The 23,837-nt window shown below is 44.9% G+C and overlaps 1 protein-coding gene and 1 pseudogene across 1 annotated transcript in view; one reads left to right on the top strand and one right to left on the bottom strand.

Annotated features, from left to right (window-relative positions):
* PARP1 (poly(ADP-ribose) polymerase 1) overlaps positions 1–23,837 on the top strand; it is an 82,564-nt gene that overhangs the window by 3,011 nt on the left and 55,716 nt on the right. Inside the window, exons 2-5 of the mRNA XM_085856117.1 lie at positions 9,827–9,989; positions 10,096–10,211; positions 11,568–11,782; positions 19,199–19,292. Coding sequence (XP_085712243.1) covers positions 9,827–9,989; positions 10,096–10,211; positions 11,568–11,782; positions 19,199–19,292 — 588 coding nt within the window. The remainder of the gene's footprint in view (positions 1–9,826; positions 9,990–10,095; positions 10,212–11,567; positions 11,783–19,198; positions 19,293–23,837) is intronic.
* Positions 12,086–13,032, bottom strand: LOC147012238 (adenosine receptor A1 pseudogene; annotated as a pseudogene).

The following is a 23,837-nucleotide window of genomic DNA, read 5'->3' as shown; positions in this document are numbered from 1 at the left end:
ATATACTAGTACATGCCCGTAAAAAAAAAACTTTCAAACTGCGAGCAAGAAACAACAACCACACAGGCCGTTTCTTCGTTCTCGCGTGCCCGTACGTACGTGGCCCGGAAGTTCGCATATCGCAGTTACGATTATTCGCAATTTAGTTTTAATGGCCAATTATTCAATTAGCGCCAACGTATTTTGCCTTTTCGCAATGTCGTCGCAAGGAAAAACACAAAGAGAAGAGAAGAGAGGAAAAAAAAAACCGTTTGTGCAAAAAAAAAAAAAATTACTTCCTGCTTTGGAGCATACCAGCTCCCTCTGATGTTACCGAAATTTATGCACCGTCTAATATGAAAACGATCATAACTTGGGGCATTGTGTTTATCTATAAATGCGCATAAGAAATCGAGAAATTATTAGAATACACGAAGTCATCACTCTCCGGAAGTCCGTACGTTGTAACCCGTAATGGGGAATGCGGCTGAGGTTCCCTTCCCCCATCGGCCACGCCTATACAGCAATGTGTCTTGTCATTGGTTGGTAAATAAATGGACATAACTTGGGTAGCACTTGTCCGATTAATATCAAACCTTGAAAAGGCACATCCTCAGGTGCCCAGCAATATATCTGGCAAGTTTCAATTAGATCGGATCAGTTGTTGTCGAGAAACAGCGGTCACAGACACACACAGACACATTGCTGGAATTATAGATAGATATACCGAAATATGATACTTTGAAGAAGAGGTACCTATTCTGATGGTTTTGCGAGTTTTCAATGAAATTACCTAATTTTTCTTTTTTGGCAAAATAAATGAAGGTAATAGTATGTAACTTATTCGAGCAACTAATGTAATAATCAAAATACCAATTTCTGGGATTATTAAGAAATTATACATACCTATTTTTTTATTACTGCTCTATTCAGTGACTGTCAGATGCTGAAAAGCACTAAAAGAGAGATTTCTTGGACGTAAATTTTCAATCCAATCAATTCTGGGACTAACAAAAAGCTCTCTAAATTCTCCAAAACTGTTTTAACTGCCTTCTAAATTAATAAAATATTTTTTAAATACCTGGAAAAATACATATTTTTTAATTAAATTAAAAAAGTGTGACGTGCAGTCGGCCAGAAATGCAAAATTACTCTAAACCAAAGCCATGCATGTTTTAAATATTTTTTTATTCTATTGTATCTATATCACTGTGCCCCATTTGTAAATAAATTTTAGTGAAAATAATCTGATGCACAGAAGAATAAAAGCATTTTTTTTTAAAACGTGATGTGCAGTCGGCCATTTGGGTTGGAAAGTTCGGTCAAGCCGCTGTAATTAAGTATCCACCCGGATCATCTCAATTTTTTTTACATTGATTATTGGTAATAAGTTGAATAATTTAAGACACGTAAATATGAGTTATTGATAAACGAGTCATTTTTTTTAGGGGATTTCATAGTCCCAGGCTCTAAAAGGGCAATAAAACAAGAAAAAATAAAAATATGCCACAATGTGCATATATCATGTGAATCCACCACTGACCGACACAAATGCTGATTTTTTTTCAGACGGTGGGTTACAAACTTTTGATTAGATGAGAAATTTCACATGGAATGTTTTTTATATGTTGTATTTTTGCATGGTCTAATATATGTCATATTTTAAGGTGAAACAAGAAAAAAGGACAATACTGGGCATGTAGATTCAGTAATATTCATCATAGACCCATGATCCTCTATATTTTAAGGTCCTATGGAACACTGTCTGTGCAATGAACCAAATTTCATGACCAGTAGTAGTCTTTGTGACTTTCAAAAATGCCACTCAAGTCAGGGTATGCCCTAAAATAGAGGTGGTAACCACTTACATGTGCTTAGCCTTCCCCCTTTGGAAAAAAACATTAAACCCAATTCACTTTACTTATAGCTACCTGGCACTGTGCTGACTGCCCCCCCTCCTCTCCACCCAGCCCAGTCACTACCACCCCATCTCCACCCCAGCACGCTCACCTCTGCCCACTCCTGTATGACACACTCCAAGACAATCCCTATTTTCATTTTTGCTACCCATCCCCACCTTAAATTTGTTTGTGAAACTATCTGCCAATCTTTGGCCCAATTTATAAATTTATACTTTCTTGAATCTAAACCCCCTCTGACGCCCCCCAACCCTTTGCTACCTGTGTCACCTCAAAACCTTGTATCATCTACATATTTGGAAAGCCAACTCCTTGTCAAGGTGTCCTGCATAAATTTACTGAAAACCTTTTTTTCTTGGCATTGACTCGGCCTGTATGCAAAAAATAATTAGTTTTTCCGTCCAGGATCAAGGGAATAAAGGGAGTCAAAAGCAAGGGAAGTGTCTTTTATAAGGAGGATGTAAGTAATATCTAGTCTAGTTTTCATTAACGACACGGGCCTTATGTGACCGTTATCCGCACTCAAAGCTACATGTCAGCATTTTCAAAATTGCTGTAATCAGGACTGGCCCTTGCAATCAGGACTCGATCCAGATCGAGTGGTTTCTCTCTCGTTGAATAACGATACAAGCTCAGGGCATGTATTTCACCCTCGTTAAATGTTTCACGTCTGTCTGTCTGTCTGTGAACAGGATATCTCAAAACGTTATGGACGGATCTGGATGAAACTTGGTGGACAGGTTGGGTGTGTGAGATGGACCAATCGATTAGATTTTGGTGAAGATCTGGATTTGATAAATTTTTTTTCATTTTTAAAGTGATTTTTCACCCTTGAGAGGTGGTGCCAAAAACTATATATATATATATATATATATATATATATATATATATATATATATATATATATATATATATATATATATATATATATATATATATATATATATATATATATATATATATATATATATATATATATATATATACATACACACGGTATATGTATTGGCATGATGTTTCAAAAAGTTGTGGTCGAGTTATGACAAAACGAGGTGGATGAGTTGGTGAGGTGACAAGAGCAAGTGGATTCAATTTTGGTTCAGGTCCGGATCCAGATTCAGCCGAGTATCAGTGGGATATAAAATATACTGTTCAGTCTCGCGGAGTTCTGCGCTCTCCTGAGTGCCATTCTAGTTTAATAATGTACTGCACATTACTGCAAAGGAACCGTACTACATTAAACTTGTTCCCTTGAGCATGGGTGAACCTCCTTCTGTATTTCACAGAAATCCGTATTTTTGTAACAACCTGTGCTGTGTCACGTGATTGGGTTTTCGTATATCATGCCTCGCCCGCTAGGGGTGGCAAGAGTGTGCTTCTGGTCGCGCAATAAAGTGGAGCAGATGGTGGCCCGCGTGCTTCTTGCGTCCCACCGCACCTGGTACACTCCAGTTGGCTGACGAGGATGGTTGAATACAGACTTATGCCCGTTTTCGACGGGGACGACTTCGAATTGTTTTTGGAGCAATTGGAATGCTATTTCCACGCGAACGATGTGGTCGACGAGAGCAAGCAGAAGTCGATCTTGCTCGCTTCGCTTTCGCCGGAGCATTATCGGCTGCTGGGTGATTTAGTGGCACCGAATAGGCCCCGGGATGACGGGCTGGCATTTCGGCCCCGGATGACTGGCCCCGGGATGTAGCCGTCACCACGGCTACAGCGGTCGAGCAGACTCGCGGGGATGTTCGAGCCATCACCGGCCACGCGGGGTCGCGAGCACCCCGGGACGCGCGCACGACCTTCGATGCGGGTCGGACATCGCCACGCGGCCGCGCGTGCGGCGGGGTGACCCCGCGGACATGCTTGGGATGTGGAGGTCGACACCTGCGCCGTGCGTGCCCTTATAAAGGCAACGTGTGTTTGAATTGTCACAAGGTGGGTCATTTGGCGCGTGTGTGCCGTGGGGCGCCGGCCACCGTTAAGGTCGTGGACGGCGATGTGCGAGGCGACTCGGGGCGGAACCAGCGGCCGTTGTTGAGCCTGTTTTCAATTGGCCCGGCGACAGCGCGCCCGATGACGGTGGAAGTCGAAGTGAACGAAACGCCGATCACGTTCCACGTCGATACGGGAGCAGCGGTGTCGCTCATCGGCGAACAGACCGCGTGTAGACTCAACGGCTTGAAGCTTATCAGGTCAAACCTCACGCTGTTCACGTACACCCGCGAGAAGATAACGCCAGTCGGGATGGCAGACGTGTCTGTGCGGTACCAAGGCCAGGTCGCCACGCTTCGGGTGTACGTCGTACGGGGGAGGGGGCCGTCTCTCCTCGGCCGAGATTGGATGGCCCGCATCAGGCTAGACTGGGCCGCAGTTCACCTTGTGCAACCCGTGCCGAGCCAGTGGGAGGATCAGTTGGAGGAGATTCTTCAAAGACATCAAGGGTTGTTTAGCGACGACCTTGGAAAACTCAACGGCATGGAGGCGAAACTCTTCTTGAAGGAGGGGGTGGTTCCTCGGTTTTGTAAACCGCTTCCGGTTCCGTATGCCCTGCGGGACAAGGTCAAGGGTGAACTGGATAGGCCTGTGGAGTGATCGAACGGGTGTCGTGCTCGGATTGGGCCACCCCGGTTGTCACGGTGCTGAAACGGAATGGAGACGTCCGATTGTGCGGGGACTTCAAATCCACGGTTAACCTGGGGCTCAGCGTGGAGCAATATCCACTGCCGTCAATCGATGAAATATATGCGCGATTGGCGGGGAGTCAATACTTCACGAAGCTAGACCTGCGTGATGCATATTTTCACCTGCCGATGGATCCCGGGAGTAGCGAGCTTTTAACAATCAACACGTGTCAAGGACTCTATCGATATACCCGACTCTGTTTTGGGATTGCTTCGGCCCCAGCTTTGTGGCAGAAAGCCATGGATCAAGTTTTCAATGGCCTGCCCGCTCAGACCTACCTGGACGATGTGCTCATTGCGGGGAAAACGGCGGACGAGCATCTTGCGAACATTGCCCGAGTGCTGACAAAGCTAGAAGCGTGCGGCCTGCGCTTAAACAGGGACAAGTGCGCGTTCTTCAAGCAGCACTTGGAATACCTCGGGTACATCATCACGCCGGAGGGGCTGTTGAAAGGTCCTCGGAAGGTGGAGGCGATTCAGCGCATGCCACCGCCTCGCGACAAGACGCAGTTGCGCTCGTTCATTGGCATGGCCCAGTATTACCAAAGGTTCGTGCGCGGGCTCAGCTCACAACTTGCACCGTTAACGCGGTTGCTCAAGAAGGACGAGCGCTGGGCTTGGGGGCCTGCACACCAGGCGTCGTTCGACCGAGTCAAGCGGCTGCTCACAGAGGATACGGTCCTCGTGCACTATGAGCCTGCGCGTCCGCTCCTATTGACATGCGACAGCTCTGCATATGGCATCGGGGCAGTGCTCTCCCACAGGATGGACGATGGTTCCGAGCGGCCTGTTTGTTTTGCATCCCGGACCCTGTCCACAGCAGAGCGCGGATATGCCCAGATTGAGCGTGAGGCTCTCAGCCTCGTCTGGGGTGTGCGGAGGTTTCATCAATATCTGCTGGGGCGGCATTTCACTTTGCAGACTGATCACAAACCGCTTCAATTCATCCTGAGACCCGAACGCGGGGTGCCGGTGGTAGCAGCCGCGCGAATACAGCGGTGGTGTCTGTTTCTGGGTGCTTACGATTATGATATTCAGTTCCGAAGCACCGAGAAGCATGCTAACTGCGACGGGCTCTCACGCTTGCCGTGTGCGGAGGGTTCAGCTGCGTCTGAGTTGGGCGACCGGGTCGATGTGTTCGCGCTGGACCAGGTCCAAAGCGGGCCGGTCACGGCCAGGCAGGTCGCGGTGGAATCGGCTCGTGATCCGGTGCTTGCCCGTGTCGTCCAGGCGATTTCTACGGGGAATTGGAGCAATCTGCCTTCGACACCGGCATTTCAACCTTTCACGTCACACGCAGCGGAGCTGTCGTTGGTCCAACGGTGCGTAATGTGGGGAATGAGGACGGTGATTCGACCGAGGTTCAGGCAGCGGTGTTTGGAAGAACTGCATGTCAGTCACCTTGGCATCGTGAAGACCAAGAGTCTTGCTCGTAGCCTGTTGTGGTGGCCGGGGTTGGACAAAGACATTGAGCAGTTGGTTAAGCGTTGCGCCACGTGCCAGACAGATGCTGATAACCCGCGTCGAGCTTCGGGTCTCTGGCCTGTGCCAGACCGAGCTTGGCAGAGGGTCCATGTAGATTTTGCGGGACCGGTTAATGGCAAGATGTTTTTGATTGTGATCGATGCATTCTCTAAATGGCCGGAGGTTGTAGTAATGCAGCATACTTCAGCAAACATTACAGTAGAGAAGCTGCGGACGATCTTTGCTAATAAAGGGTTGCCGGAGATCCTGGTCTCTGATAATGGTCCGCAGTTCATCGCGGGTGTATTTGATGAGTTTATGCGCCAGAATGGTATTCGACATCTAAGGTCCGCACCGTATCACCCTGAGACGAATGGCCAAGCTGAGTCGTTTGTCAAGATGTTGAAGCGGGCTTTGCGCAGGGGGGGTGTTGCACCTGTGCAGACGGTGGTCGATGTCTTTTTGCTCCATTACAGGAACGCAGTTCATCCTGTCACGGGTGATTCGCCGGCCATTCGTCTCTATGGACAGGCTTTGCGGTCCAGGCTGGATTTGCTACGACCTGGAGGGTCGGGGAGTGGGGCGATGTCGCGTCCGACGTGGCTGCGCAGCTTCGAGGTGGGGCAGCGGGTAATGGTGCGCGATTATTTCCACGGTTCCAAATGGGTGCCGGCGGTGGTCTCTGTGGTGTTGGGGCCGGCGAATTGCATGGTGCGGACTGATGGTGGGGATGTGTGGAAGCGGCACGTGGACCAGATGCATGATCGCTGTTCAGCGTCACCCTCCCCGAGCCGAACGATGCGGGACCCCCACCGGTAGTATCGCCGGCACCTGACGTTATATCGCCGGGGCTGGCTGGGCCGGCGCCAAGGGGGGCTTCGCCTGATGCCGTCCTATCCGGGGACGTCGAGCAGGCTGGGCGGTCGGGGGTGCCTGGTGTTGCGGAAAGTGCGAGTCTGGCGAGGGTGTCACCTCGACCGAGCCGGGAGGCGTCTGAGCCTGGGCTGTCTGGTGGCGCTGCCCGTCCGAGGCGGGTCAGAGTGCGGCCGCGGTACTTGGAGGATTATGAGTGTTGATGGGTTTCCGATGGTCATGTCGTGATTATCCGTTCATTATGTGACGGGTCATTTTAAGAGAGGAGGAGTGTGCTGTGTCACGTGATTGGGTTTTCGTATATCATGCCTCGCCCGCTAGGGGTGGCAAGAGTGTGCTTCTGGTCGCGCAATAAAGTGGAGCAGATGGTGGCCCGCGTGCTTCTTGCGTCCCACCGCACCTGGTACACTCCACAACCCATACGGATGTCTGCCACGCAGGAAACCGTGTGTGTACGTCGGTGTTGTGTATCCGCCTTTCCTCACCGGCAGATTTGTCTGTACTGGTTATCATGTTGGAATGGCATTTATATTCGTTTACATCACGAGTGTTTGTAAACATTTTATTTTGTAATATTAATGGTGTAGTATTAATTTGTGATTGGAATATATATATATATATATATATATATATATATATATATATATATATATATATATATATATATATATTTTTTTTTTTTTTAAAGAAGATGGAGGAAATTGTAAAAGGGGGCACGGAAAAGGAAAAGATGGGGGGTTTCCCCGATCGGAATGGAAGGCTGTGACGTTCATTCATCCCTCGTGGGCGATCTATACCAGCTGCAGAAGACTGCTTGAGTTGTCACCGAGTCGGTACTTGCTATTTCTCCTTCAGTAGAATTCTTCTTCAATCGTCTCACAAAAGGTCGAGGAGAACTTGCGTGCCATTACGATCCTGAAGCGTCATCATTTTGCCTTACATGTTATAATGTGTAAATATTCTCGAGCTCGGGTTGATCGGGGGTTCTCCAGAGCCGGGTGCAACCGGAAGAGAGACGATCGAGTTGTTCGGTCATGGATGGAATAAACAATTGACTCGGATTCCGAACGCCTCGTACGTCTTTTCCTTCCACGCTAAATATCCACTTGCTTGGCGTTTTGTGCGCGAACGACCACCATTTGTTAGTGTCTATCAGACATTCCACTCGACAGATCTTCTGTGCCTGGTGTTCTGCTGAAAAGGGCAACCCTTATCGTGGAGTTTCACTAGCAACGATTCTTCACTTGATATTGGCACCTTCGTGTGGCTTGTGTGTAAAGAGCCCTTCTTTGCCTTTATGGTGCCTTGCACGTCTCGCGTTGCCTCACGTGGGTTTGTGCAGCTCGTCTGAGGAGTCCGAAGTCGATTTCTCCTTGGATCCTTCATCAACATTCCTGCCTTCGGCCCTGCCAGGTTCCAGATGGCTATTCAGCTAAGTACCTCGGCAACTTACCATTCCCTTGTGGCATTCAAACTCCTTTCAGATGTATTCCCGTCACATACATTCACGACTCTGACGACTAGACAACACTGATGCAGAGCCCCCGTTACTCATTTTGCTAACCTCGGAAGAATGACAGGCTGAGTCAACCTGCCTGGTGTTAATTCAACTGCAGGAGAAGGATCCAAACCTTCGACCCTAAGATCTTAAGTCAGCCACCCTAACCGTTAAGGCAACAGCAGGCTCCAGCAATGAATGTTCAGTGGAATTAAATAATTCTTCCCCAAATATCACTTTCATTTGCATTGTTTTTTTTTTTTTTGTTACAATATGGACAGGATCACCCAAAAAATGCATAATTTGACATCAATTTTTTTTTTAATTTCCCGTGGGAGCATACACGCCTCGTACGTCTTTTCGAGGACCCCTCCGACCGGACCCCTCCCCCCCCACCCTCCCAGGAAAATCTCGTCTTTCCTTTTTCAAAGGTTCTGTGCTTGCACCCATGGTTAAGTCCCTTTAGGTGATTAGATGCTCCTCTTGCAGCAGTGGTGGTTGAAATATGGGTGAGTAGTCAGGGGTTTCCTTATTTTTTGGAGTAGGAGGCTACCATTAAAAAGTAGCAGGTTACCATCACCGCGAGCGAAGCGAGCGCAGCTGTATGGCCGGGGTCCAGGGCCCGCCTTGGGCCCTGGAAGCCGGAGGATCCCAGATGGCTGGAGATGCATTCTTGCATGATTTTTGACATGAAATAGTTCTATCATCATGCTGTTGTGGTGGAAAACTCCACAAAAACAGGTGGTTAGGCCTGTACTGGATGTAGTTGCATTAACATACTGACTGGTTGACTGAAATTCAGCTATACTGTATTGTTGGTTCAAGCAGCTTTTAAACAGGGTTCATTAATTTAAGGCCATGGTTTAGGGCACACCAAGGTGTCTGGAAGATGGAGTATCTAAGCACTTTAAAAGAGAGGCATTTTAGCAACATTTGGGCCATACCTTAGTACTTAATAGGGAGATGATACTGCATATGATGGAGTACAGTGAGCAATCTGAAGTAAGTGTGTTACATAATAGTCTAGATGAACTAGCGTTCATTAAGGAAACCATATTCCATTTCTCGTATTTCAAAACAGGGTGTAGAGATTTCGTGGTGACAAAAAAAAAAACTCTAAAAATTGGCGCTGAAGTAGGTGGCGACCTTTGACATTTTTTCTCTGAGTAGACGGCTGCGGGTCGCCGGTAACCGGCTTCTAAGGAAACCCCTGGTAGTGGTTTTGCTAATTTAGATGTTGTAAGAAGATTTATGTGGTGACAGCTCTCTTGAGGAGGAGGTGGAGGTGAAAGAAATCGTAGAGAGCAGGTTCTGTTGGGTGGAGGGAAGTGTGATGTTTACTCCGTTGGACAGCGTATGATGGAAAACCTCCGTAGTAACTACCACGTTAATTACTCGTGTTCTGTGTGCAGTCTCACATGTTTGATGGGAAAGTTCCGCACTGGCACCACTTTGAATGTTTCTTCAAGTGCGCTCGTCCTGCCGCCACAACCGATGTGGATGGTTTGTCAGAGCTTCGCTGGCAGGACCAGGAGAAAATCAAGAAAGCCATCGAAAGTGGAGAAATCAACAGTGGTAAGGTTCACCCTGTTCATATTTAGTATCAAAATCTTGTGAATTGTTTTGGTGGAAATAATTGGACGATAACTTGAGAGTCTTGATACGCTGCCATTTGTTTCAGGCAAGAAGAGTGGAAAAAATGGAGATGCAAAAGAGAAAGTTCTTGGTGACTTTGCTGTGGAATATGCCAAGTCCAACCGTAGCAAATGCAAGGGGTGTGAGGAGAAGATAAACAAGGTAGCTTATAACATGCATTGCAATTTTAATGCTGAATGAAGACCATGACTGTACACGGTTAACATTTTGATACAGCATGGTTATTAAGGATCTTGGGCCGACAGGATGCCCTCGAGGAACGCAGACTTTAATTTAAACTGTCTGGCCTGGGTTTGAATACTGACCCAGTTATAAACGATCATCCTGGTGGGGTGATTTCACAGGTAGCGTGATTCATCAATGTGTGTGCCGTCCTTCAGATAGACCTCTGGTAGCTTGTGTATGATACTGCGTTTGAGCCTGGGGAGTAACTGCTGAAATGTATCTGTCCTGATTCTTCCCGACATCTTTGCTCTTTGCTCCTTTCGCATTTTTTTCTTCCAATTTCTGATCATTAATTAATTATTTTTTTCACAATTCTCTTTGTTCATTGTAATTCTTGCTTTTTGTTTTCTTTCATCTCTTTTCCTCTCTTTCTCTCTTTTGTTATCTATCTCTCTGATGGACAAGTGAATTCTTGCAGAAAGTTTTCTGTAAGGCTCACTTGGCTGCACCTGGATGGTTATGAGGTTCGAGGAGTCACAGCTGAAACACAAATTCTTTCCAGGTTCTTCCTGATGACTCTATCTTTGCTCTTTACTTATTTGAGTTCCTTAGAATGGATGACTCCAACGCAGAATTTGGATTTTCATTTGATTATAGTGGTATTTCTCCATGCATTCTAAAAATATGTGTAAAAGTACATGGAAGAAGCACACAAACAACAACCACAGACCCACGACAGCAACATCAGCAATTACGTGTTTTTGAAGATCCTTTTTTTTCCAAGTGTTTCACTTCATTTTACATCCTCATTTAGACTCAGATAGATAATGAACGTGGTTGGAAAGTGCAACATTCTTTTTTTATTATTTATTTATTTATTTATTATTTTTAAACCCGTCAGCGAAGCGATGGGTGAGTACGGATAGTCGTACATAAAACGAAGCAAAGCAGTCGCACGCGAGATGCTCTCCGCTCATTGAGCCGAGTTGAGTTGCGTTCTTCGTCCATTGGAAAGTACCGTGACTGATGAGCCAATGCATGATGATACCGATGATTCCATTGAATTAATGTAATGTGGTTTGCGAATGTCATGTTGACTTCATTGTGTGAGAAAAAAAATGATGTTACCTCCAAAAACAACCCTCCTTTGAGGGGGTTTGAAATAATAACACCCCCCCCTCCCATCCCAATGAACATCTCTCTCCACCACCTCTTCCTCGGGAGTTGAAAAAATATATGCCCGGAGCGCTCACTGGAGTAATTCCAGTATTAGCAAAATGATTACATTGGAATTGTCATTTACAATTACTTTCCTTACCCTGTTTATCAAAGGACACAATCCGGATTTCCAAGAAGGCAGTCGATCCTGAGAAGCCTCAACTGGGCCTAATCGATCGCTGGTACCACCCAGCATGCTTTGTTTCTCAGCGTGCAGAGCTTGGATTTCTGCCTTCCTACAGTGCGGAAAACATCGTTGGGTTTCCCCTTTTGAATGCTGCGGACTGTTCTGACCTCCAGAAAAGACTTCCTGCGGTGAAAACTGAGGCGTGAGTGCTTTTGCCGCAGAGGTGTTGCATTTGTTTACAAAGTTTTCGGAGGTGTGAAATGATAATGTGGCTGTGCTTGAAGTTGCTACTTGTTTCTAAACAAGACACCATTTGTGCCACCTCGCAATTGATGTGATTAGCTGCTGTTATCAGCAATGAAAATTTCACAAGACACCATTGCATACATGGAAGAGGGCATTGACACTCGTCACTTTATCCACTTGTAGTAATTTGGAGGATGAAAGCTGTAATTATACGGCCCTACGGTTGCATGATCGACAGCTGTGACATCAAAATGTAATCTCACTCGTGCGTTGCTCTGTTGGTGAAACTGCCGGAAGCTTTCATGCTCGGAACGATCTGAGTCTTCATGGATCGTCTTCTACCCAGTAAGATGTTGATGAAAGCTTGGCGAAACGAGCGCATGCGCAGAGCATAAAATATTGGGTTCACGGCAGAATTTGCATGTGAGAGAATGATTGCTGTCGAGAGAATTGGCAGGGGGATTGGGCAAATTGGGCAGAGGAGAATTAAACAATTGATGATATGCAGTGGCACCCAACACACTGTGAAGAGGAAAAGAACGAGGAAGAGAGAGATTGCTGTCTTCACATCTTTTGTCACGGCTTTCTCCTGATCCCCCTGCGAATACAAAATTTCAATTATACCTTTTTTTTTTTCTTTTGTCTCTTTATTATCTTATGTTTGTTACTATGTTTTTACATTGCTCTGCAGTATCTAATCAGCAAGTCTTTGTTTTGATGACTCACCTCTGCATTTCCATGCCGTTCGGTTGCCATCCGACGCAGTTGCCACCGAACCTGCGCAAATATGCGCCCGTAGATCACGAACATTATGAGCAGCGGGAAAAGCACACAGCCGAAGAAGTTGAAGTACACCATGTACGACATGTCGATGATTGGTACAAATAAGCAAAGTCCACCCTCTGGTGGTCCCTTGTTCCAGCCCAAGGCGGGCACTAGCCCGATGAGAAGTGAGATCAACCACGTGATCACAATAATGATGATGGCATTGTGTGGTGTCATGATGGCCTGCATGGTGGGGAGGTAGAAAGACTAGCATGGGTGAAACTCTTCCGTATATGCACTGATATCTGTATTTTTTTTTAATGACCTAAATGGAGGTTTCCATATTTTTGTTGTCAGAAAAACATGTCATGTTTATGGGGAATTTGGGCACTATTCCTACGTGCAGATTAGTTTCTTAGCCCATTTCATCCCGATGGGATGTCTGGCCAACACTCCTTCACGTCATTACCGTGATTATGTAAGAAGCTCCCAAGGTTTTTATTTTTTATTTTTTGTTACAAAGTATTTTGCAGAATTTAGCCCGGTATGGGAGCTTGCAAGCACGGTTACCCTGATTAGATGTCAGCCAGGTAGGGAAACATCAGTCTGTGTTAGTCAATACCATCTGGCCACAGAAATAGCATCCGTTGTAAGATTTTTTTCCCATCGTCAGCCTCTCCTGTGAACTTCATGGAAAATACCGAAGTGCCGCCTTCACATTTCATGAAGACACAATTCTACTGCACACAACTACAAACCATGACAATGTTTGATGGTCGTGGTGAAGTTTGTGACCAAGTTGATACGACCCCAATGAATCGTAACTCGGAACTTTGCTGCAGGATGAGGCAATTTGATCCATCATGTCTGTCCTGTAGCAACACCACATCCTACGATATAAAGCAAGGCGTATGTATATATGTATGTATGTATATGCACGTCTGAAAATCACAGGAATATACATAAAACGGCTGGGCGAATCTCCATCAAATATGGCATACGTGCTGGGGTTAACCATGGTCATGTCATGTTGGACACAACATAATTTACCCTCACTCCCTCCCCATCCCCCGGAGAGAATGGGGAGTCAACTTGCGATTTTCACCTGCACAAGGAGTTTACTGTAAGTGGTCTAACCACTGATCCCTGCTGGAGGGAGCTGGTATGGACACCATATTTCACTCCGAGACGGAGTGGGTATTACGAGTTAAATAAATCCGTCAGACTTTCAACTTGGTTTCATTGAGGGGAGGTGGGGAAGAGAGCAGTGTGGCAGGCACAGGGACATTTATAACTTGAGTCTTTTAAATGCAAATAAAATAAATATTTTGACTGTTTATTTTTATTTATTCTTTCTGACTCTCAGGACATATTAAATATATATATATATATATATATATATATATATATATATATATATATATATATATATATATATATATATATATAATCATTTGGAATCTCAGGATTCTTCTTTTGTATCCTCATTTGTGGAGTAATTCTTCCAAACTATTCAATTAACAAGGTATGTGCTATTCAATATTAATTTTATCTATACTATAAGAGAGATGTTTGTATGTCTGTCTCTGTGTGTGTATTGCCATTTTTATCAGTGAGTGCTGGGGAGTGTTTTCAGGTGAAAAAAAAATATATATATATTGAAAAAAGAAGTTTTATTTCTTGGGGGATTTGTTTTTTGAAATCACTCTGTAGTACCCAAACCTTTGTAGCTATGTGAAAGGTATCATTAAATTATCCCTGAGGCCATTCCTTGGTGGGTATTGGGAAGTGTTTTCAGCCCCCACAAAATCGAAATTTTTTGATTTTATTTCTTCAAAATGCCAACAGGATTAGAACAGCACCGGGAAATGCTGGGTACCCCTGCTCGTGTATGATCAAATCCTGTACTAACCAATGGAAAAATCATCTTCCCAGCAATGTACGTTCAGCAGAAATAAAAAAAAAATTCTTCTCCAAATATCACTTTCATAGTATTTAAGTAACTTGGAAATGTAAGTTACAATAATTTTTCTCATCGAATTGCACAACTAATTATTGAATTGATGAACAAGTATCATTTGAAAATCATTCAAATGCCCCAGTAATGATTCATGATAATGATGAATGGAATAAATCTAGAATTTCTATCCACCAACTCAACACAATGCACAATTATTATGGGTGACTTCATTGCATAAGTGGGGAGAAAAAAAAATATGAACAAGCTTTTTGGAGTTTTGGAATTGGCAAAAGAAATGAAAGAGGAAGCAGGTTAGTGGAATTTATAATGAAAAATATTTCTACATCATCAACACCTTAAAAATTAGAACGGGCCACTCTGTAGGAGAGCATCCCTCTGCCAGGCTGATTAGTTTATGTTTTGTATCCCACTGATAGGCTGGATCTTGATTTGGACCTGAACTAAAATTTAATTCGCTTGTTCTTGTCACCCAAACCGACTCATCCACCAAGTTTCATCCGAATCCGTCCATAACTTTTTCTGATATTGTGGTTTGCAGCATATCATTTTAGCCCCATCTCACTCGATGGTGAAGAAACACTTAAAAATTCTCGGATCTGGATCCGGATTCGGATCTTCAATTCTTCCCAACCTACCCACCAGGTTTCGTCCAAATCTGTCCACAACTTTTTGAGATATCGTGCTATATGTCGTTTTTGTCCCTATCTCTCAATGGTGAAAAATCGCTTCAAAAATTCTCGATTCCAAATCAGGATTCGGATCTTCATCAAAATCTAATCATTTAGTCAGTTTCACATACCCAAGCTCTCCACCAAATTTCGTCAGAATCCATCCACAACTTTGTGAGATATATCCGAATTGGCCAACTGAAAGTGATTTTATATATTTTGGTCAACTACATGAATTTAGTAACAGATGTGGTTGTGCCAAACTGTTTTAACGTGGGCAGTGACCCTCGACTGATAATGTGCAAGCTCGTAATCAAACTAAAACAAACAAAAAAACACAAAAAAATTGATACATTCAGACCGCAAAAACATGAAAGAGAATTCTAAATTGAGCTCAACAACAGCTTCCAACAGTTTGAATAAATACAAACATGTTGGTGAATGCAACCATAAAATAACGAAGGTTTTAAAGCAGCCAGTCTCATAAGTTCTAAAGGCAGGAAAACGAATCGTAAGAACAAGTTAACCGATATAACCAAATCTTAAGTAGAGGAGGGAATTGAAACGAGGCACAACAGTGAATTAAATAGTTGAATACTGTGAACCGAATAAGACTGTAATTATAAAGATTGGAGTAGACAGAAGAAGCTTCAACAGGAAAGAAAGTGGGGGGAAAAAAATGGAGAACAGAAGCTTGTAAGCTGAGTGTTATAACAGGACGTGCTGAATTTGTTTGCCATAAAATAAGGAAATGTAAACGTTATTCCAAAGAGACTGCATCTTTAAACATGTGGAAGAATTGTATGAGCAACCTTGTCGTGAGGCAATACAGTTTACCAGTATGTGAGTTGTAACAAATAAGAACAAAGCCATCCCATCAGTGACAACTGATGAGATCCAGTTTATCATCAGAAAACATGAAAAGAGGTAAGTTTCCTGGAAAAGATGAAATTGGTGTAGATGCAGTCCAATTTGATGATGAACTACTCCATAGTAAGTTAAAGAAACTATTTGCAAAGTGCTTGGATGGTGGAAAAACAAATTCCCATAACTTGGAAGAACTAAGCAAGTGCTGACCCACAAAAAAGGAGATATATTGGACCAATGGAATTACCATCCAATTAGCCTTCTTCCGGGCACTTATAAATTGATCACAAAAATGTTCAATAACAGACTTGGGATTGAACCGGACAATGAATAACCCACCATGGGAGCAGGTAGGCTCTCGAAATGGATTTGCATGAATAGATCACCTTCATTCAATAAATCATCTTCTGGAAAAATCAAGAGAATATGAACTTCCTTGTGTCTTGCATCCATTGATTATGAAAAGCCTTCGACATTGTGGAAACAAATGCCATCAAACAGGCTCTGCATCACCTAAATGTCAACTCTTGATGCGTCATCATATTAAGTGAGGCATACAATGGTGGAACAGCCACCTTGAAACCACCAGAATTGATCACTTTCTACGGGAGTGGTTTCAACTGTTAAATTGGAATAAGCGTTGATAAAATACGGAACCACCTACTATTTGCAGATTTGATTTCAAACGATTCTGAGCCACTGTAAAACAGAAGAGATTCCAATTGATCCTTGCAAAATAGAAGAAAACAACAATTGCATTTATTTAGGACAACTCGTGCAAATGGTCACGGGATCACTTTGAATAAGTGAAGAGACATACTCGAGAGGGAGAGGAAATATGTGGAAGATTTAAAAATTGTAATGAAAAGCAAACAGCTCTTTTGTCTGAAAAGGAACATTTATAATCGATGTATTCTCCCAGCAATGACATGTGGCCATGAAACATGATCTCTTACAATAACGATAGAGCAAAAATTGATCACCACATAAAGAGCCATGGCACTATTTTGTCTTGGTGTAATCAAAAGGGACCAGAAGAGCAACGAATGTATCGGACAGAAAACAAAATTCCTTAACACAATCAAATAATTAAAATTTACTTGGTCTGCAAGCCTAGCATGAGGAGTGGACAAGAAGAATTACAAACTGGAAAATTGGAGAAGGCCCAAGAGAAAGCAGAAGTAGACCAAAGATAAGATGAAGAGATGATGTAAAAGCATTTACAGGAGTGCAATAACCTCAAGTTGCTTTGAATAGAACGGAATAGATCATGTTGAGGGAGATCTTCATCCTGTGGTGGTCAAGTCAAGTCCAAATTATTGAGAAGTAATCTCGAGCATAAATGCTGAGAAATGTTACACTTTTTATAAAATAAAAATATATATATTTGTACAAAACTTTTTTTTTCCATTATGTGCTAATGGCTATGATTACTATCCCATTGAAGAACAATTAAAGCAAGTCAGAGACACTCACAATGAGTCGTATTTTGGTTTCCTCGTTGAAAACACAAATACCAGAGAGATACAGCTCAACTACTTACTGACCTGATAACGAAAGGGGTTAAAGATGGCAACGTATCTTTCGATGGCCACGGCCAGGAGACTGAATATGGAGCTCTGTGTGAATGTGATGATTGAAGAAAGCATGACAAGGCAAAGCAAAAATTTGTTTCTTGGAATACCCTGGTCAGTCATGATAGCACAGGGAATAGCTACCAGCCCAACAAATACATCCGCCACTGCCAGAGATACGAGGAAGAAGTTTGTGACGGTTCTAAGCTGTCTGGTCCGCAGCACTGCAACGCAAACAAGTCCATTTCCACCAGCTGCTAACACTGCGATAGCAAGCTCACTGATTATGTACAAGAGATTGAGATTGCTTGTGGGATCTTTTCCAGCACTGGGACTCCCAGTTACAGATTCCATATCTGTGGAAAAACCCCTCTGTTTGCACTATTTGACTAAAACCTCCTTTTGAAGGGTGTTTTCCATTTGGCTAAGCAGGGAGATGATTATGCAACTTGCCAGGCTGTTCACTTCATCATCCCTGTAATTGCATCAAAGGGGAATTGGATGAGATGGTCATCTCTGAGCTTGTTGATAAAATATCACCACCTCTTTGGCTTGAAGTTATTGAGTGAAAAATTACCAAACACTTTTTTAAAATTTGGTTTTGTAAAGTTTTATTTATTTATTTATTTTATTTGTCAAAAAAAATATATAAGAATTTTTTTATTATTATTATTCAGCAAATATTTTTCATTTGAAATTCTACAAAAAGCTAATTTGGCCGCTTATTAAATAGGCACACACCCATTCCTTTTTCAGGAAACGGTGTTGAATAAAGACATTTCAAAAACCATTGATGTTTGTTTGGCGATGGATGTTTGACAGCGAACAGCGTTTTGTTTGGTTCAGGAAAACTTGAACTTGGTTCTACATTGTCAGACCAGATTAGCCAAATTGCTGATTAATCTATTTTTCTGTCCAGTTTTAAACCTTGTATTCATTTTCTCAAATTATAAATATTACTCTTTTTTTTTTTTGCTTATTAACTGTCGTTCTAGTTTTGTTGTTGCATTTGGTGGTTGAGGGTAGATTGCGGCAATTTTTCTCATGTATCTCGTATGATAGGTTGCTATAATATAAGGAGAATGATGTAACTTTACATTGCTTTACAATTTACACGTTTTAACTCGTAATTCCGTGTAAAATTTGAATCTGCTTTGTTTTGTTTTATATTTTATTTGGGATTATATTTTTAATCCTCATTTTGTTTTACAATCTGATATCAGCCCAGTTTGATTGCTGGTTTATTTCCATTATGACCACTCATTGGTTGAATAGCTTGCTTCTTGGAATAATGGATCTGACCTTTTGTATTTTTTTGCAATAATTATTAATTTAGTTTGGGGGGAAAATTTTTTTTGTTTCTTCCTCTTTAAATGTGTTTTTGACTCAAGATGCCCAAACCAAATTTGCCCATTTGCACGCATGGATTGTATGCACTTCCCTCTTTGGTAGAGCAGCTTGCTCGAGCTCGTTTGTGGTTCTTCGTTGAGCGTTTAGTTTTGCTTTGTGTGCTGCAGGAAAAGAAAGACTGGGAAAGTAGAGCAAGATGGAGTTTCAAGCAAGAAAGCCAAGTTGTCAGACCAAGAAGCTGAGGAAGATAAGCTGCTCAAGGTTTGGTCGTAGTGTCAGGCATGGTCACGATAACCTTTGACACCAAAGCAAATGTGATTTGATATAATTCTGTGCTTGCATTGATCATGGATTTGAGTCTTTGTGCCGTTGTCATTGATTACGACGTTCGTGACAAAATTATTGCTGCGAAAAACATACGATGAATGTCAGACACCTGGGAGTTGAGGGAGTTGATTGCTTGACCTGTTTTTTATTTTTATTTTTGGAAGTTTTTCCTTCCTATTTTGAATTATCTGAATAGACATGGATTTTTCCTTATAGATTTGTAGTTTGCTCTCTTAATGGCAGAGCAGGTCAAGCCTGGACCATCCCACGATTCCCCAATGGTTGTTTGTTTGCAATAATTGGATCACACGTTTATCCACAGAGTGTCATTCCCTGGAGGGTTATATAATTCAATTTTGCTCTGATTACAACATGCATTAAATAATATTTTGTTTAACGTTCGGGAAGTTTTGCATATTACTGCTTGCATTGCATTTCAAAGATGGCATTGCATTCGAAAGGTATCTGCTGGTTATCAAAACAACCTTTTCAATGATAGATTAATATCAAATACTGGAAATAAATATTGGCAGAGTTTGGACAGCAAGGCAGGATGTCAGACTATCAAAAGCTCGAGATGTGTGTAGAAAGATGGCTCTGATCTCATGTTTGATATTGAGGGCCACCATCCATTGTTGAGAGAGTAGAAGCAACATCTCCAAGGTACCTGGTCTTCGTTGGCATAAAAGCCTGTAGACAGATCGATTGGGAATCAGCGCGGTAAGGTGCCATTCATTAAACCCAAACTGCCCTTCGGCACAGCGGGATGACTGTATTATTGGTGCGTGATTCAGGGTTGAAGAGGGTACATATTTGACCTATTCCCACCTGGCGAACGTATCTGTTTTCAAATGCCTGTGTGCCATTACTGTATGTGTCAATGTTTGTACGTTTAACATCAAGTAACACCTTTTGTCACCAATGTCAAAAAATCATTCTCGGTGTTGCATCAATAATTCAGTGATTGTTGTGGTATCCGAGGCGCAGCGGAACATGGAGAGCGAGAGTGTAGCAGTAACTCCGCTTTATTGCCCGTCCGGATGTACATCACCGCCACCCCGAGCGGGCGAGTCATGATAAACCAAAACCCAATCACGTGATACAGCACACTCCTCCCCTCGTACAATGACAATTCAAATGATGAAATGACAATTATAACATGACCAAACGAAACCAATCAACATTCAAAATCCTCCAAGTACCGCGGCTGTCTCCTGACCCGCCCCGGACGGGCAGCAACGCCAGACGGCCCAGGCTCAGACGCCTCCCGGCTTGGTCAAGGTGACACCCTCGCTGGACTTGCCCCATCCGCAACAACAACCACCCCTGGCCGACAAGCTTGCTCGTCGTCCTCGAGCAGGACTGAATCAGGTGAACACCCCGCGGGCGTCGACACGTCCGGCCCTGGCGATACAACGTCTGGCCACGGCGACATCACAGGTGGGGGTCCCACATTGCTCGGCACGGGGGGGGGGTGACGCTGAACAGCGATCATGCATTTGGTCCACGTGCCGCTTCCACACCTCCCCACCATCAGTCCACACCATGCAATTCGCTGGCCCCAGTACCACAGAGACCACAGCCGGCACCCATTTGGAACCGTGGAAATAATCGCACACCATTACCCGCTGTCCCACATCAAAACCGCGCAGCAGCATCAGGCGTGACACCGCCCCACTCACCGCCCCTCCAGGTCGCAGCAAATCCAGTCTGGACCGCAATGCCCATCCATAGAGATGAATGGCAGGAGAATCGCCCGTGACAGGATGAATCGCTTTCCTGTGTTGCAGCAAAAAGACATCGACCACCGTCTGCACAGGTGCAACCCCCCCCCCCCCCGCGCAAAGCCCGTTTCAACATCTTAACAAACGCCTCCGCCTGCCCATTCGTCGCAGGATGATACGGTGCGGACCTTAGATGTAGAATACCATTTTGACTCATAAACTCATCAAATACACCTGCGATGAACTGCGGACCGTTATCAGAGACCAGAACCTCGGGTAATCCTTTTCTTCGCAAAGATCATCCGCAGTTTTTCTACTGTAATGTTTGCTGATGTATGCTGCATCACTACAACCTCCGGCCATTTTGAGAATGCATCGATCACAATCAAAAACATTTTTCCATTAACCGGCCCCGCAAAATCCACATGGACCCTCTGCCAGGCTCTGTCTGGGGTAGGCCATAGTCCTGAAGCTTGACGCGGGTTATCAGCATCTGTTTGACACGTGGTGCAACGCTTAACCAACTGCTCAATGTCTTTGTCCAACCCCGACCATCACAACAGGCTACGAGCAAGACTCTTGGTCTTCACGACACCAAGGTGACTGACATGCAGTTCTTCCAAACACCGCTGCCTGAACTTCGGTGGAATCACCGCCCTCATTCCCCACATAACGCACCGTTGGACCAACGAAAGCTCCGATGCGCGCGACGCGAAAGGCTGAAATGCCGGTGTTGAAGGTAGATCGCTCCAATTCCCCGTAGAAATTGCCTGGACAACACGGGCGAGCACTGGATCATGAGCCGATTCCACCGCGACCTGTTTGGCCATGATCGGCCCGCTTTGGACCTGGCCCAGCGCGAACACATCAAACCGGTCGGCCGACTCAGACACAGCTGGACCCTCCGCGCAAGGCAAGCGCGAGAGCCCGTCGCAGTTAGCATGCTTTTCGGTGCTCCGGAACTGAATATCGTAATCGTAAGCAGCAAGAAACAGACACCACCGCTGTATCCGCGCGGCCGCTACCACCGGCACCCCGCGTTCGGGTCTCAGGATGAATTGAAGTGGTTTGTGATCCGTCTGCAAAGTGAAATGCCGCCCCAGTAGGTATTGATGAAACCTCCGCACACCCCAGACGAGGCTGAGACCCTCGCGCTCGATCTGGGCATATTCCCGCTCTGCTGCGGACAGGGTCCGGGATGCAAAACAAACAGGCCGCTCGGAACCATTGTCCATCCTGTGGGAGAGCACTGCCCTGATGCCATATGCAGAGCTGTCGCATGCCAATAAGAGCGGACGCGCAGGCTCGTAGTGCACGAGGACTGTATCCTCAGTGAGCAGCCGCTTGACGCGGTCGAACGCCGCCTGGTGTGCAGGCCCCCAGGCCCAGCGCTCGTCCTTCCTCAGCAACCGCGTTAACGGCGCAAGCTGTGAGCTGAGCCCGCTCACGAACCTTTGGTAATACTGGGCCATACCAATGAACGAGGGCAGCTGCGTCTTGTCGCGAGGCGGTGGCATGCGCTGAATCGCCTCCACCTTCCGAGGGCCTTTCAACAGCCCCTCCAGCGTGATGATGTGCCCGAGGTATTCCAAGCGCTGCTTGAAGAACACGCACTTGTCTTTGTTCAAGCGCAGGCCGCACGCTTCTAGCTTCGTCAGCACTTGGGCAATGTTCGCAAGATGCTCGTCCGCTGTTTTCCCCGCAATGAGCACATCGTTCAGGTAGGTTTGAGCGGGCAGGCCAATACAAACCTGATCCATGGCTTTCTGCCACAAGGCGGGGGCCGAAGCAATCCCAAAACAGAGTCGGGTATATCGATAGAGCCCTTGACACGTGTTGATTGTCAAAAGCTCGCTACTCCCGGGATACATCGCCAGGTGAAAATATGCATCACGCAGGTCTAGCTTCGTGAAGTATTGACTCCCCGCCAATCGTGCATATATTTCATTGATTGACGCCAGTCGATATTGCTCCACGCTCCACGCACCACGAAATCAGCGACGCGCTCCTCCGTACCTTTCGCGAGGCGATCGAACTGGTATCGAGCCAGCTGTAATGACTTCTCCAGCGCCATGTGTGCTTTCATCTTCTGCACAATGTCCCGAAACGACAGCGCGTCCCCACTGGGCTTGTCTGGCGCCACCAAATCACTCAGCAGTCGATAATGTTCCGCCGATAGCGAGGCGAGCAAGATCGACTTCTGTTTGCTCTCGTCGACCACATCATTCGCGTGGAAATAGCACCCCAACTGTTCTGAAAACAATTCGAAGTCGTCTCCGACGAAAACGGGCACCTGTCCGTGCACTGTGACTCGTCGATCAACCATCCTCGTCAGCCAATTGTGGTATCCGAGGCGCAGCGGAACATGGAGAGCGAGAGCGTAGCAATAACTCCGCTTTATTGCCCGTCCGGATGTACATCACCGCCACCCCCAAGCGGGCAAGTCATGATACACAAAAACCCAATCACGTGATACAGCACACTTGTATTGTGTTGAAGCATTGTTCGGTCCCCCCCTACATTGAAGAAAGGGTTCTCACATTCTTTTCTCCCACATGGGACCACATTAAAATGATGGCGTGAGTTGATGATATTCCTGGACATTGAAATCCCAGCAGAAGATTTGAACAGTTGCTTTATTTATTTTATTTTTCTCAAAACACAGTATAATTGTAGTTTGACAACTTGTGACAATGTATCACTAACTTGAGGCTACTTGCAGAATCTGCATTTTATAGAATTCACCCACCGCAGC

This window comes from Eptatretus burgeri, chromosome 15 (genome assembly GCF_056783735.1).
Source record: "Eptatretus burgeri isolate ZD-2024b chromosome 15, Ebu_testis_v1, whole genome shotgun sequence".
NCBI classification, from domain to species: Eukaryota; Metazoa; Chordata; class Myxini; order Myxiniformes; family Myxinidae; genus Eptatretus; species Eptatretus burgeri.
Note: the sequence above shows the minus strand (reverse complement) of the source record. Positions and strands in the feature narration are given on the sequence as shown.